The 16873-nt window shown below is 45.5% G+C and overlaps 1 protein-coding gene and 1 long non-coding RNA gene across 6 annotated transcripts in view; one reads left to right on the forward strand and one right to left on the reverse strand.

The window, feature by feature from the left end:
• ATG7 (autophagy related 7) overlaps positions 1 to 16873 on the forward strand; it is a 617483-nt gene that overhangs the window by 195534 nt on the left and 405076 nt on the right. For all 5 annotated transcript variants that reach the window (XM_063940758.1, XM_063940756.1, XM_063940759.1 and 2 more), the window contains exons 12-13: positions 10686 to 10844; positions 16134 to 16328. In XM_063940758.1, the coding sequence (XP_063796828.1) occupies positions 10686 to 10844; positions 16134 to 16328 (354 nt within the window). The remainder of the gene's footprint in view (positions 1 to 10685; positions 10845 to 16133; positions 16329 to 16873) is intronic.
• LOC134958276 (uncharacterized) overlaps positions 1 to 16873 on the reverse strand; it is a 210265-nt gene that overhangs the window by 68031 nt on the left and 125361 nt on the right. The window lies entirely within an intron of this gene.

Below are 16873 nucleotides of genomic sequence, written 5' to 3' on the forward strand. Positions count from 1 at the left end.
CCACGAGGATTAAATACTTAGGGATCTACCTAACCCCGCACTATGACTCCCTGTTCCGAGAAAACTTCCCGCCCCTCCTCACCAACACACTAGCCGACCTGACCTCTTGGAACAGTCTCTTCATCTCGTGGCTGGGCAGGATCATAGCAGTTAAAATGACCATAATCCCCAAATGGCTCTACCTTTTCCAGACTCTTCCTGTGGCGGTCCCGGCCCCCTTTCTCCGCAATATCCAACGAGCCCTTATACGCTTTATTTGGAACCACAGGCCTCCCCGCATTGCAGCCAACACTCTGAAAAGATCAACTTCCACGGGAGGCAGAGGCCTTCCCGACGTTAAGCTATACTACCTCGCCTCCCACTTATCCCACATTGTCACTTCATACGCTCCTCCAGGGTCATTATCCTGGTTGGACATTGAGGCAGCCTTCATTGGCATCCCAGACCTGACCCCCTTATGGGGACTCTCCTCCACCTCTCGACCCCCAACCTCTAAACTTCTTCCCACCATCAAATTCAACCTTAAAACCTGGGACACCCTCTCTCTGAAGTGGGGTCTCACTACTACACCCTCACCCTTGACCCCCATCTGGCAGAATCCCATGTTCCCCTCCGGACTCTCGAGTACGAGATCCCGGGCGTGGATAACACTGGGCCTTAAATTCCCAATCGACTTTGCCGATCGGGGCCAATGGCTGTCCCTACCTGACCTCCAGCAGAAAATCCCCTCACAACCACTCAATCCCTTCCAATTCCTACAAATACGCCACTTTCTAACCTCCCTCCCCCCCACCGCCTTACTTCGTGCCCTTACTCCCTTTGAATCCCTATGTGTCAACTCCCACTCATCCAAAGGCATAATTTCCCAACTTTATTCTCTCCTACTGGAATCCTCCCTACCTTTATCCCGGCCCCATGAACTCGCATGGGAACGGGACCTCGGGCCTCCACCCGAAACCGAAGACTGGGAGGACATGAGACTAGGGATTGCTAAATCCTCTATTGCCACCGCCTATAAGGAAACGGCCTACAAAGTTTATTATCGCTGGTACTACACTCCCGACCGTCTCAACAAATTCTTCCCGTCCGCCTCCCCGGCCTGCTGGAGGAACTGCGGAGCTAGAGGTACTATGCTCCACATATGGTGGACCTGCCCGGTTATCATGTCCTTCTGGGATTTGGTCCACTCCCTCCTCAACTCACTTCTAGAATCTCCTTTGCCGAAAGACCCCTGGATCTCCCTACTGTGTTATCCCCCCCCCCCACTTCTCAATAAATTCTCCCAAAAGCTGACCTCACACATTCTAGCGGCAGCAAAATCACTGATCGCCCTCAACTGGAAGAGCCCCTCACCACCTTCCCTACTATCCCTTAAAACTAAAATCTGGCACATCGCCTCAATGGAAAAAATCACCTATTACCTCCACGACCGGGGCCACGTCTTCGAGCAAGTCTGGGCCCCCTGGCTCGCCGCTGAACGTGGCTAGCCGTTCCCCTCCGTCTGCCCCCGCTCCCCCCGCAGACCCATGGGCACCTACCACCTTCTCTCTCCGACATTCTTCTTTAACCCCACTCCTATCTTTCTCAACTACCTCTTCTTCCTATTACCCTCTCTCTCTTCGTCTCTTTCCTGTCTCCCCTCTATTATGATCTTGTTGTTCTTGAGATATATACTATGTATGAATATAAATGTGGTCCCCCCCCCCGTTCCTCTCCCCCCCACCCCCTGATCCCCATGTTTGAACTCGACTGTTTTCCCACACTGATTAACCCTGTTATGTATCTGAAATTTGTGGTCTATCTTGGACGCTGGCTATGTTGGCCGCCTGTCCCATGTATTTCTAGAATGCCTTTTCAATGTACCTGACCACGTATAAATAAAGAATTTAAAAAAAAAGAAAATGTGCCTGGAGGAGCCGGTCATAGCTAGGGAAGCTCTCCAGAGTTTCTCTAGTAAAAGTTTTCTTAGAGTTTATTATTTTACAGGGAGGCTACTGGCAACAGCCTCCCTGCTTCGTGGGACTAAGGGGGGGGGAGTAGTGTCCGCCCTGCGGGGTCTGAGCCACTATCTCCACTGACAGGACACTGAGCTCCTGAGGGTACTGATCGTTAGCCGCTCCAGGCGACCGCTCACTCCCGCAGCATGCCACCACCCCCATACAGAGCCAGAAGACTTCAGCGGCGTGTGAGTCACCGGCCCCCCTGGCAAGCGGGGAGCTGGTGTGAAGATAGCGGCAACAGGGAAGGGAGCGCATTACTAACTGCGCTCCGGGGCTCAGCAGTACATAGTTTGGCGCTATGAGGGGCGCCCTGAGCCAGCGCCTATACCCTACACTGGTCAACAAGCCTGTCCAGCAGAAATCCACAGGCCAGTATAATATAATGGAGAGCGGGAAGCAGCACCATGTCTGGGGGGAGGAGCTTCTCCTCAGAGCGGACCCAGCAGCGTTCAGCGCCATTTTCCTGCCTGCAGTTCCTGTACAACAGACGCTGACAGGGAGAGCTGTCCCTCCAAGCAACTCCAGCTATCCTGTGCGGTACCAGGGGGTTGTAGAAGGGGGGGAGGCTGTGTAAATACTATGTAGTCTATTAAGGTACACAGGCAGCGCTGGTAGTTTCATTAGTTATACCTCAAAAAGCGCTGTGTGTGGGTTGGCTCAAATCTCTGTGTCTCTCTGTGGCATACCTGGGGGGAAACTGTGACATTTCCCTGTGTCTGTGTGTGGTTGTTTTATATCTCCCATAGCCATGTCTAGAGACTCTGTGTCATATGCTGCAGAAGATGTTTCCTCTCAGGAGGGATCCATTTCATGTACACAGGATTGTAATGCTTTGTCTCAGATCCCTATTGTTGAACCTGAGTCGGTAACCTCTATCAAAGGAATGATCTCTCAGATCTCTACTAGAGTAGCTAATACTGAGACTGAAACTCAGGTGTTAAAGAAGTCTATGGCAGTTTGGTCAGGCTCTGTCCCTATTCCTGCAAAATCCCCTAGCATGTTCCCACGGAAACGTGCACTTGCCCAAATTATGCAAGATGACACGGATACCGATTCTGATACTGCAGACGGTGATGGGGAAGTGCTGAGGGGAGAGGCATCCCTTGCTAAGGGGTTGCAGCTCATGATTGAGGCCATTAGAGATGTGTTAAACATTAATGACACCACACCTGAGCAGGTTGAGGAGGCTTACTTCACTGACAGTAAGAAAGCCTCGCTAACCTTCCCTGCGTCTAAAGAATAATTGAAAAATCCTGGGAAATCCCGGAGAAAAAATTCCAGATCCCAAAAAGGGTTCTGGTTGCTTTTCCCTTCCCTGAGGAAGATAGGAAAAAATGGGAAAACACACCCGTTGTGGACGCATCTATCTCCAGACTGTCTAAAAAGGTGGTTTTACCTGTCCCTGGATCTACCGCGTTAAAAGAACCGGCTGATCGTAAAATTTACACTGTGCTCAAATCCATTTACACTGCTTCAGGAGTGGCGTTAAGGCCCACTACTGCCTGTGCATGGATTTCTAAAGCCATAGTAAAGTGGTCAGGCACGTTACTAGAGGATTTCGATACAATGGCTTGAAGTGACATCGAATTGTTTTTACATAACATACAGGATTCTGCGGGGTTCATGGTGGAATCCATGAAGGACCTGGGTACGCTGACTGCACGGATATCTTCCATGTCGGTCTCAGTCCGCAAGGGACTCTGGCTACGCCAATGGTCTGCAGACGCGGAATCCAGAAGTGTGGAGAACCTACCCTAAACAGGTCACGCTCTATTTGGGGTAGCATTTGATTCGTGGATTTCCACAGCAACCGCGGGTAAGTCACCTTTCCTTCTCTCTGCTACACCTTCTACGAAGGAACCATTTTCTTCAGCTCTGCAGCAGTCCTTTCGGACCGCTAAGGCAAAAAAGTCCAAGCCTCCTACCACTTTCTTTAGAGGTAGTCAGGCAAAATCCAAAAAGCCTGCCAGGACCAGAGACCTGCTTCTGGTTCCTTAAAATGCTCAGCATGACGGTGGACATCAAAGCCTGGAGGACAGGCTGGTGGGTGCGAGACTCAGACGTTTCAGACACGTCTGGGTGGCGTCTGGCCTGGATCCCTGGGTACAGGATGTTGTGTCCCAGGGGTACAGACTGGAGTTTCAAGAACTCCCGCCTCACCGATTCTTCAAATCAGGCTTGCCAGCTTTGCTGGCATACAGGGCTATCCTACAGGAGGCCATCCTAAGATTGGAAAAGTCACAGGTCATTGTCCCAGTTCCACCTCATATGTAAAACAAGGGTTATTATTCAAACCTTTTTGTGGTATCGAAACCGGATGGTTCGGTCAGACCAATTTTGAACTTGAACTCGTTGAACCCTTACCTGAGGGTGTTCAAATTCAAAATGGAGTCTCTCAGAGCAGTGATTTCAGGTCTGGAGGAGGGAAAGTTTCTGGTATCCCTGGATATCAAGGATGTGTACCTCCACATTCTGATTTGGCTTCCGCACCAGGCTTATCTCAGATTTGCACTGTTGGACAGTCACTGTCAATTTCAGGCACTGCCATTCGGTCTCTCCACAACACCGAGGGTTTTCACCAAGGTGATGGCAGAGATGATGGTTCTCCTTCGCAGACAGGGGGTGAACATAATCCCATATCTGGACGATCTGCTGATAAAGGCATCATCCAGGGAAACGTTGTTGCAGTCCATTTGTTCTCACGACTCGTCTGCTCAGGGAACTCGGTTGGATCTTGAACCTTCCAAAATCACATTTGGAACCAACCAGGAGGTTGTCTTTTCTGGGACTGATCCTCGACACGGAAGTGCAGAGGGTGTTTCTCCCGGAGGAGAAATCGTTGGTGATACAAACAATGGTCCGGGATGTCCTGAAGCCAGCCCGGGTTTCGGTTCATCAGTGCATTCGCCTTCTGGGGAAGATGGTGGCCTCTTACGAGGCTCTACAGTACGGAAGGTTTCATGCTCGATCCTTCCAACTGGATCTCCTGGACAAGTGGTCGGGATCTCATCTACACATGCACCAGAGGATACGTCTGTTGCCGAAAGCCATAATTTCACTCCTCTGGTGGCTGCAACTACCTCATCTTCTGGAGGGCCGCAGTTTCGGGATTCAGGACTGGATCCTTCTAACCACAGATGCATGTCTCCGGGGCTGGGGCACAGTCACTCAGGGGGAAACCTTCCAAGTAAGGTGGTCAAGCCTGGAATCCAGCCTTCCAATAAATATTCTGGAACTAAGAGCCGTCTACAACGGTCTCCTCCAAGCGGCCCATCTTATGCGAGATCGAGCCATTCAAGTGCAGTCGGACAATGTAACGAAGGTGGCTTACATAAACCGACAGAGTGTAACGAAGAGCAGAGCTGCAAAGTCAGAGGTAACAAGAATCATCCTCTGGGCAGAAAAACATGCGTTGGCGATGTCAGCAATCTTCATTCCGGGAGTAGACAACTGGTAAGCGGACTTCCTTAGCAGACACGATCTCCATCCAGGAGAGTGGGGACTCCATCCGGAGGTGTTCACGGAGGTAACAGATCTTTGGGGTGTACCTCAAATAGACATGATGGCCTCTCGTCTCAGCAAGAAGCTTCGGCAGTACTGTTCCAGGTTGAGGGACCCGCAAGCCGTGGCGGTGAACGCCCTAATGACTCCGTGTGTGTTCCAGCCGCCACTTCCACTCATTCCAAGAGTTCTAAAACTCATAAGAAGAACAAAAGTTCAGGCAATCCTCATTGCTCCGTACTGGCCAAGGAGGGCTTGGTACGCGGATCTTCTGGATCTACTGCTAGAAGAGCCTAGGCCTCTTCCTCTTCGGGAGGACCTGCTGCAGCAGGGTCAGTTCACTTATCAAGACTTACCGTGGCTACGTTTGACGGCATGGAGGTTGAACGCCAGATATTAGCTCGGAAGGGCATTCCAAACAAGATTATTCCTACCCTGATACAGGCTAGGAAAGGAGTAACGTCTAAACATTACCATCGTATTTGGAAAAAATATGTATCTTGGTTTGAGTCCAAGAAGTTTCCTACGGTGGAGTTTCAACTGGGATGGTTTCTCCTCTTCCTGCAAACAGGTGTGGATATGGGCCTGAGGTTGGGATCCGTAAAGGTCCAGATTTTGGCCCTATCCATTTTCTTCCAGAAACAGTTGGCTTCCCTCCCTGAGGTTCAGACTTTTCTGAAAGGGGTTCTGCACATCCAGCCTCCCTTTGTGCCGCCTACGGCGCCCTGGGATCTTAACGTGGTGTTGCAGTTCCTCCAATCGGATTGGTTCCAGCCTCTACCCGAGGTTGAGGTCAAATTTCTCACGTGGAAGGCTGTTACTTTGTTTGCCTTAGCTTCTGCTAGACGTGTGTCGGAGTTGGGGGCTTTGTCTTGTAAAAGCCCTTACTTGATCTTCCACGAAGATAGAGCTGAGCTCCGGACACGTCAGCAGTTCTTTCCGAAGGTTGTGTCGGCATTTCATATCAACCAACCTATTGTGGTGCCAGTTGCTACTGACTCCTCAGTTTCATCAAAGTCCTTGAATGTTGTAAGGGCTCTGAAAATCTATGTGAAGAGGACTGCTCGTCACAGAAAATCGGACTCTGTTTGTCCTGTATGATCCCAAGAAACTTGGGTGTCCTGCTTCTAAGCAGACAATCTCTCGCTGGATCATGTTCACTATCCAGCATGCGTATTCTACGTCAGGATTGCCGTGTCCTACGTCTGTTAAGGCCCACTCTACTCGTATGTTATGTTTTTCCTGAGCGGCTGCCCGGGGTGTCTCGGCTTTACAGCCGAGTGGCTACTTGATCTGGGTCGAACACGTTTGCATAGTTCTACAAGTTCGATACTTTGTCCTCTGAGGACCTGAAGTTTGGTCAATCAGTTCTGCAGGAGCCTCCACGCTCTCCCTCTCGTTCTGGGAGCTTTGGTACATCCCCATGGTACTAATGTGGACCCCAGCATCCTCTAGGACATAAGAGAAAATTTGGATTTTAATTACCTAACGGTAAATCCTTTTCTCGTAGTCCGTAGAGGATGCTGGTCGCCCGCCCAGCGCTTTGTGATCCTGCAGTGGTTAGTTAGTTCAGTACTGCTTAGTTCTTGGTTAAGTACTGTTTTGTTACTTGGGAAGTAATATTGTTCAGCCGTTGCTGATGTTTCAAGCTAGTTAGCTTGGTTTGCCTTGTGTGTGAGCTGGTGTGAATATCGCCACTATCTGTGTAAAATCCTTCTCTCGAAGTTGTCCGTCTCCTCGGGCATAGTTTCTAGACTGAGTCTGGTAGGAGGAGCATAGAGGGAGGAGCCAGCCCACACTCTCAAACTCTTAAAGTGCCAGTGGCTCCTAGTGGACCCATCTATACCGCATGGTACTAATGTGGACCCCAGCATCCTCTACGGACTACGAGAAAAAGATTTACCGGTAGGTAATTAAAATCCTATTTACCACATTGTTTAAATACAAATCACAGAGGATATGCCCTCACCATAATAAACAATGGGGTCTAGTACATATATTGATCAATACATTTAAGCTTGCCGCCCCTGTGAAGCATCCCAATTTTTCTGCAGGTTCTTTTACGATCACTCATAATTATAAAAATGTTAATTGCCATCACATTGGTGTTAACCTTTAGGTATGCTAACTGGTTTAAAGCTCGCAGCACCCTGACTTTTAAAGGTGAGACAGTCACCAAGCGTAACTGATGTAAACCACCTAGGAAAAGAGCTGGCAAAAATTAGATTAGATTAGTAAATTAACATTATGTATATATAGTGTATATAAATATATACAGTATAGTGGTAGAAACCAGCAATCTCCACAGTTTCAGTATGTTTGACCACCAGACGGGATGCCGTCACATTACTAGTCACAATACTGACACGGACATCCCGATGTTTGAAAACCAGACAGAGGCGAGGTATTATAATGCCCCCTCTCCCCTACCCCCTAACCCTCCCTTCTCGCAGCCTAACCCTGACCTCCCACCTTAGTGTATAACCATAACCTCTCCCCCCCCCCCCTCCCCGTGGTGCCTAACCCTGACCCTCCCCCCTCCCTTAGTGCCAAAAACTAACCTCCCCCTGGTGGTGCCTAAAACGCAACCTAACTCTAAATCCCCTCCCCCCCCCCCCACCACCACCACAGCCTAACCCCTTGGGTGGCGCCTAAACCTAATCTACACTTCAGCTCTAACTCGCTCGCTATACTTTTGCTCGGGATGCCAGCTGTCGGGATTCCGGCATTGGTCTCCTGACCCAGTCTAGATTCCGGTGTCAACATTCTGACAGGATCCCGACAGCCGTCATCTTAACTGCATCCCCTCTCCACAAACACTGACCTTATCAGAACTAAATACCACACACCACCTACAGTACATTCAATTACCAATTAGTGAGCATACCACCCATCTCCAAAGAAGAGCATGTTAATATAAAGATAACATAGGGGGACATGTACTAAGCAGTGATAAAAGTGGAGAAGTGAGCCAGTTGAGAATTTGCCCATGGCAACCAATCAGCTGCTCTGTATATTTTTGTAGTATGCAAATTATAAATGTTATGTCAATGCTGATTGATTGCCATGGGCAAATTCTGCATTGGTTCACTTCTCCACTTTTATCACTGCTTAGTACATTTCCCCCATAGTTACTTGTACAAAAATATATGATTGATACAATGCAATTAATAGTATAGCAACAAATATTACAGCAGCATTTTTGTCACAACATACAAATACATAAATAGCTCATTAAACCTACTGTAAAACCATATAGAGAAAGGTAAAACCTGTCTCGTTCTAGGTGAGATATATAGGTTTTAATATACAGGTTGAGTATCCCATATCCAAATATTCCGAAATACTGCATTTTTTGAGTGAGATAGTGAAATCTTTGTTTTCTGATGGCTCAATGTACACACTTTGTTTAATACACAAAGTTATTACAAATATTGTATTAAATGACCTTCATGCTGTGTGTATAAGGTGTATATGAAACAAAAATGAATTGTGTGAATGTACACACACTTTGTTTAATGCACAAAGTTATTAAAAATATTGGCTAAAATGACCTTCAGGCTGTGTGTATAAGGTATATATGTGACATAAATGCATTCTGTGCTTAGACTTAGGTCCCATCACTATGATATCTCAATATGGTATGCAATTATTCCAAAATATGGAAAAATCTGATATCAAAAATACCTCTGATCCCAAGCATTTTGGATAAGGGATACTCAACCTGTATTTGGTTACTAACAATGTATACTGTAGATGTCACAATGTTGTGGAAGTTATACCACATGAATGTGGTGATTTAATAGTTATGCTTCCGTGTGCTACTGTAACTTGTGATCTCAGATTTTAGGTTTAATGAGCTATTTATGCATTTGTACTGTTTATGTTGGCAAAAATGCTGCTACAGTATAATATTTTTTGATATACTATTTTTTTGCTATTCTATTTATTACATGGTATTAATCCTATGTTTTTCTACATGTAACTTGTTTTTATGTTAACATCCTCTCCTTTTGGAGATAGGTTGTATGTTCACTAATTGGTAATTGAATGTAAGTGTTGTGTGGGTATTTAGCTCTGATATGGTCAGTGTTTGTGTGTTCTTGAAAAAAAATCTGCTAAAGATTGAAATGTTGGTATAAAACTGGATTATTCTATCATCTGATGATTGGAGAGTGCTATTTTACATGAGGAGACAAGTCCCCTTTGGAAGTGGCAAGCAGCAACATTTAATTTTTTTTTAAAATATACACACTGTAGTGCAGACATGTCAAACATGTGGGCCGCCCAAACGCACATTTTGTGCGGTCCAAATGCACATAGTATGCGGTCCAGTGCTGCAATAGTGGCGGTATGCTGCAGTTTGTCGTACCGCTAGGAATCTGGCCGCTGGTATGCTGTACCCCCGATAACTTTATAGTCTCTATTACTAGTGTAAAACTTCAATGCCGAGCGCCATGGTCTTTTCTCTGCAGCACCTCCACCTTTTACAGGACTGCTTGGAGCATAGTGAGGTCCTCCAGGATCCCGCTGCTAGTGCAAGGAGGACCCTGGGGTTTGGGGGGCGTGGGCGTACTATCCTCCTCAGCTCCTGACTGCTCCGAGAAAATCTCACCAGTGATGGTGATAGAGGCTGCTTATTACAAAGCGGGTAGCCCATTTTTGAATTCTGAGTGACGCTATTTATACTGTATTATATATAGATATATATATGAGCATTGTGTGTGTGTATTTAACTATATGTATTTAAACAACACACTTAATATGTAAAGTGTGTATATATATATATATATATATATATATATATATATATATATATAATATATATATAAATTTACATTTTTTCATTCTTGCGGCCCACACATTCTTAGTTTGACGTGCCTGCTGTAGTGCGTAGAAGCTTCTATCCTGAAGGTGATTGTACTACATTTAGTGACAAATAATATACATGTATGTTCTACAAGTAATGTAAAAGTAATCCGTTTATATGTAGATGTAGTTACATACTGCACTTTAAACGATCTAAGAGGAAACATTTGAGATTGAAATGTGTATTCCTTCCGTTCAGAGCTAATGTTTGTAAAGCGTAAATCCCATAGTTATAAATCTTGCTACCCTTGCTTTATCTTGAATCTGAAACAATGGATTATTTATGTTTTGTTGTGAATTTTCTTCTTCCACCAGGGATGGGGCGTTAGACACATAACGTTTGTGGACAATGCCAAAATCTCGTACTCTAACCCAGTTCGGCAGCCTCTGTATGAGTTTGAAGACTGTCTTGGAGGTGGAAAATCAAAGGCTTTGGCAGCAGCGGAGAAACTTCAGAAGATATTCCCTGGAGTGGTACGGAGAACCTGTAAAACTGGGCAGCAGTCAGGGGTTTAGTAACTTGGCTTTCTTTCACAGCTGTTGCATTTGTACAACAAAGCCTACAGTGTTCTGCCACTCTCTGCACAAACTGCCTCCTGGAGCAGATGATAAGCTGCACAGACTGCCAGCAGTCTAAAACTTCTCTGACTATTGTTGTGTATTGCAAGTGTAATGCGACCCAGGAACGGATCAGCCTGCAGAGTATTTAATATAATATGAAAAGCCATAGTGCTAAAGTGCTTTCCTATAAGCTGTTTAAAGCTACCAGCCCATAAACAAATCTCTTTTGTACAAGTTTCTGCATGACAGCTGATTTACATGCAAATGCTTATACAGTACGTGTCACCGAAAATGTGTGCAGAGAGGAACTGGGTGTATACAGTTTACCCCATTAAAGTAATAGTCTATGAATTAATGCATAGGTTCTCAAACTCGGTCCTCAGGACCCCACACAGTGCATGTTTTGCAGGTAACCCAGCAGGTGCACAGGTGTATTCATTACTCACTGATCCATTTTAAAAGATCCACAGGTGGAGCTAATTATTTCACTTGTGATTCTTTGAGGAGACCTGCAAAACATGCACCGTGTGGGGTCCTGAGGACCGAGTTTGAGAACCTGTGAATTAATGCATTGGCAATAATTTTGGTAAGATTCTAGATTTGGTACATATTAGTAGATATATTATTTTTACTAACCCCGTGCAGTGGTAGATGCGATTATCATAAACCCTAGGCAGTACTCATTCAATGTATTGGCCTTGTGCTTCTTCTTTATACAGTATCTGCCTTTTCTCCCAATTTAGTTACAGCACACAGGATGTAGTTATGTGAGGGTCACAACACCTCCCACTACATCCCACCCCCGGGAGAATCCCAGCAGTCTACATGCCGACTTGCAGGGACTATTCCCATCATTGCTGCATTTGCGCCTTTGAATCTGTATACGAAGTGCTACAGTGTAACAGCCGCAGCTTTTTTCCAATACAAGTTCCGTTGTGCTCCATATACAGACTACGCACGCAATATAGAATACACAAGTGTTGCATATCCACTTAATCAGCACAGTCTTCTTTTGCTTCCTAGCCCCATCGCATTGCGACTAAGATGCACTCTTTTGTAAAAAAAAAAAAAAAAAGAGACACCCAACGCTAGCAGAAATACACGGGACCTGAGGTCTCACTAGCGCCAGGCATCTCACGGTCTGTGGCGTATCGAGGCTAGATGTATGAGGACACATCTATACTTTGGGGGTATCATGACCCAAACAAAGGACACACATTGGCATGTACTGCAATAGAATATAAAGGTGTCCCTGCACAGGCCAGCTCACTATCTGAGATGTGTAAGGAGCGATTGACACATGAGCTAGAAGAATAACAAATGTAGTTGCTGGTGTTGAAAGTGTGTGTGGCTATTGTGACGCAGCTGCATTACCAACTGCCAATGAAAAAGCAGTTATTGGTGACTGGCATTTCTTGCAGATACCTGTGGTTGGGCATGTTAAAGTGAGGACACCACAGAAGGAAACACAAAACCAATAACTGTTCATCATTATTTGTTAAAGCGGACTCTCCTTCCTCTTCTAGTTCTAGAGAAAAGATTGGATGTTGTGCTGAGTCTGTACTCTTAGCTATGTGAAGATGGTTTTACTTGTATTCATTAGGTTTTCCCGACAGTCAAGATCCCGGCGCTTTAAATATTGATGCTGGAATCCCGACAGTCAAAATCCCAACATTGAGTTCAACTTGTCCTTTGCTGGCTCACTGCACTCGCCACGCTTCAGGCTCGGTGGCGAGCGCACTGTTACATTCCCCCTCGTGTGGTGGTGGGAATACCGGGCGGTGGTCAGGACCGCCAGCATTTTGACCATTGTCTGTATTTCGGCATCAGTATTTCGACCGCAGGGATCCGGACTGTCGGGAAATTAACTGCATCCCTTTTACTTTAGTACTATGCTCTTTGCTGTATAGAGAGCCAGGACAGTTATTTATTACCCATGTGTGCAGTACTCAAAAAGTATATTACCACTACAATGCAAGAGAATCATTCCAGATTCATTACAGTACAATGCTTTCATCCCAACTTTGGGGATAATTCCAAGTTGATCGCAGCAGGAAAGTTTTTAGCAGTTGGGCAAAACCATGTGCACTGCAGGGGTGGCAGATATAACATTTGCATAGAGAGTTATATTTGGGTGGGTTATTTTGTTTCTGTGCAGGGTAAATACTGGCTGCTTTATTTTTACACTGCATTTTAGATTGCAGATTGAACTCACCACACCCAAATCTAACTCTCTCTGCACATGTTAAATCTGCCTCCCCTGCAGTGCACATGGTTTTGACCAACTGCTAAAAACTTTCCTGCTGCGATCAACTTGGAATTATCCCCAAAGTTGGGATGAAAGCATTGTACTGTAATGAATCTGGAATGATTCTCTTGCATTGTAGTGGTAATATACTTTTTGAGTACTGCACACATGGGTAATAAATAACTGTCCTGGCTCTCTATACAGCAAGTTGTACCCCCTTTGTTTTATTTAGGCATTTTTGAGTTTGGTTTTAACTGAAAAATCTATAAAAAGTCAACTAAGAACTTTCAGGACATTTTCTGTTAAAACAAAAAAAAAAAATGATTACAGGTCTCTTATACCCCTTTCACACCACACAAATAACCTGGTATCGACCCGGCATGTTTCCGGGTCGACACGGGTCGGTGTGAAAGGGCCATGGTCGAATTCCCGGGTCGCCTGACCCGGTAATTCAACCCAGGAATAAACCAGTGTTATTCCCGGGTTGAATACCGGGTCAGTGGCAGCGTGAACAGGCTCCCGGGTCGATGCTACCCGGGACCCGTTCACTACTTAGGGAAGAGGCGGCATGGAGATGAGCTCATCTCCCAGTGCCACATCCGCCTCCGCTGCCAGATCCGCCCCCTCACGCCTATGGCAACCAGCCCAGCATATTGCTGGGTCGGGAAGCCAGCAGGTTAGGTCCAATGCCGGATCCTACTCGGGAAGGACCCATTTCCAATTCCCGGGTGGGATCCGGCATTGGCGGTGTGAAAGGGGTATTCATTTTCCAAAACCCCCTCCCAAGATTTTGTGGACACTTTATCAAGATGACATCCTGTCATAGCTGCACTCCCCATTACACTGAATTGGCATAATAGGAATAATGCATCTACTTTCTGTTTCACTGTCACTGATGGGCTATCCCGAACAGACAGACCCTTACTCCAGTACTACGGAAATAAGTGATGATGATGAAACACACTGGGGGAAAGGTATATCAAAGGACGATGTTAAACAGTTCTTCTATTTAGTAAAGGGCGGTAACTAGAGTGTGCAAGTTGTGTTGCTGCGCAAAGCTCTGTGGACGACACCATCACTGCGCCATGGCCCTTGCTTCTGGCTAATTGGGTGCCTGCAACGGGTGTGCAGTCTTATTACGGCACTGATTCATTAGTGATTTATTATTAATTTACTAATGCTAAATCTCCATGTAAAATTCCTCTCCAATATATAACCATACTGTACACCTCACAGTCAGAGAACTCAACAATTTCTGTATAGAACCAGGGAAATCTATTATAAGAAAATTACCAAAATCACCATGGAATTCTCCAACAATACATTTGCTGGTTTCTGACAGTCTATGTTGCAGTAAAACCAGAGAGATTTCCAGTTAATTTCAAAGGACTATGCATTTGAATGAGTGCTGAAAGCCCATAGAAATTGCCAATTGAAATTAATGGGAAAATGTTCCTTGATGTGGATAAGTGTATGCAGTATTATACTAGTGTGAAACTACAAGCCCCAGCTTGGAGGAATGCTGCTGCCCGTCTCATCTTCCTCACCAAACGTACTACATCCACATCCCCTCTCTTGCAGGACCTTCACTGGCTACCCTTCCCATTCAGAATCCAATTCAAGCCTCTCACACTAACCTACAAAGCCCTCACCCACTCTTCTCCCTCTTACATCTCTTTACATTCCCACCCATCCTCTTCACCCCGCTAATGCACACCATCTCTCCTGCCAACTGATTACCTCCTCCCACTCCTACCTACAAGATTTTGCACGTGATGCTCCCTATCTCTGGAATGCTCTACCTCTCCCCATCCGACTCTCCACCTCTCTACGAAACTTTAAACGGGCTCTCAAGACCCACTTCTTCACCTAACCCAGCCAACTCTCCTCCTAACCCTCTTGTCTATGCTCACTGTCTACCTCTTCTGTGTCTCTCTGGTCTGTTAGCCCCTCACCTTTTAGATTGTAAGCTCGCAAGAGCAGGGACTTCTTTCCTCATGTGCCTTTCCTATTCTTACTTACACTATCTTATACTCCATACTCGTTTGATGGCACCTAACCCCGGGTTTTCTATACCTGTCCTATATTGTCTTGTACTGTAAGTGCTGTTTTCTTTTTTGCTCATTTGATTATGTACTGTGTAATGGGCGCTGCGGATCCCTTGTGGCGCCATATAAATAAAGGATAATAATAATAATAATAACCCAGCCATGTAACATTAGGTACTGACCCTCAAGCTTCTCAAGGCAAAGATACACTCCTTATTTCTTTTAAGGTGGGAGCAGTATATAAGAAAACAAAACATATTAGTTATAAATATTCATAATAAATTCAAGTATGAAGTGCCAGAAATAGTACAGTAGGAATACATATGTTTTACCAGCAGACAGGATGCTGGCTGGCTGTCAGTATACCGACAGTGGCATCCTATCTGTCCGAATCCCGACGGTGAGGTCGCTTTGCTCACCACAGCTTATGTTCACACTCGGTTGGTAGCGTGGACCCACCAACCAAGTGGGAATAACCTGCGGTGGTTGGGATTCCATCCGGCGGTATTTCACCGGCTGTCAGGATTCCAGCGTCGGTCTCTTGATCGCCGGGACAGCTAGTATCCCTGCTAATACAGACCTTTTAAAATACATATTTTCAGGTATGTTTAAAAATAGTAGTTTACGTATTTATATGAGTTAGAGAGTCCCATCCAACTTTTGCTACTGTATAAGACGTCGTGGATGTCCGTGATTGAAAAGTGAATATAGTAAATCATTGTCACAGTAATTAATTTACTCCAATTACAGTATGTTTCAAATGGCAGAATAACATTCAGCAACTGATCTGCGCTTTTAATTTATTTAATCACTTGCTTATTTAAAAATGCTATGTCTTTAACACCTGGGGGGCCTTAGGTCTATCTGGCTGCTAAATGTAATAGTGATTTGTCTTTCCCTTATTAGATCACTAAAGGCTATAACATGAGTATTCCAATGCCGGGCCATCCTGTGAATTTCTCAGAGGAGACAATGACTCAGGCCTGTAAAGAAGTGGAGAAACTGGAGGGTCTCATTGCAGAACACGATGTGGTGTTTCTACTAATGGACACTCGGGAAAGTCGCTGGCTCCCTACTGTCATTGCCGCGAGTCAGAAGAAGGTAATGATCTCTAACCAAGAGCAAATTTATTATAGCTCTCCCCATCCTCATTATTAGCAAAACTTTCCAATGGGTTCCAATGTATAGATAGACCGTTACACAGTCAGTAGGTCAAGCCCATAGGGTTGACATGGTCAGAAGGTCGACAGATGAAAGGTCGATTGTGTTTATGGTTGACAGGTTTAAAAAGTTGACTCAAAAATGGGGAACACACAAATGGTCGACATTAATTTTTTTTTTCCTTTTTTTTTTTTTCTTCAACTTTTGCTTTATTGATCATCCATATGGACTACAACTGGGAATAGTAACCTTGCCCGAAGCATGGCGAGCGTCTGTGTTTGCACTAATCGTGGTCACAGACTGTGAAATGTACAAATTTGGGCTAAAAAACTTGTATCTACGTTTTTTGTGTAAACCTTTTAATTCTGTTTACTTTCTTGTACCTGTCTACCTTAGACAAGGACAGTCTTTTCACTGTCATCATTTTGACCCTAAGTTCCCCTCCCCACACGGAGCTTCCAGGAGCCTGCGCACCAGAATGCCAG

The sequence above is a fragment of the Pseudophryne corroboree genome, chromosome 9 (genome assembly GCF_028390025.1).
Source record: "Pseudophryne corroboree isolate aPseCor3 chromosome 9, aPseCor3.hap2, whole genome shotgun sequence".
In the NCBI taxonomy this organism is placed as follows: domain Eukaryota; kingdom Metazoa; phylum Chordata; class Amphibia; order Anura; family Myobatrachidae; genus Pseudophryne; species Pseudophryne corroboree.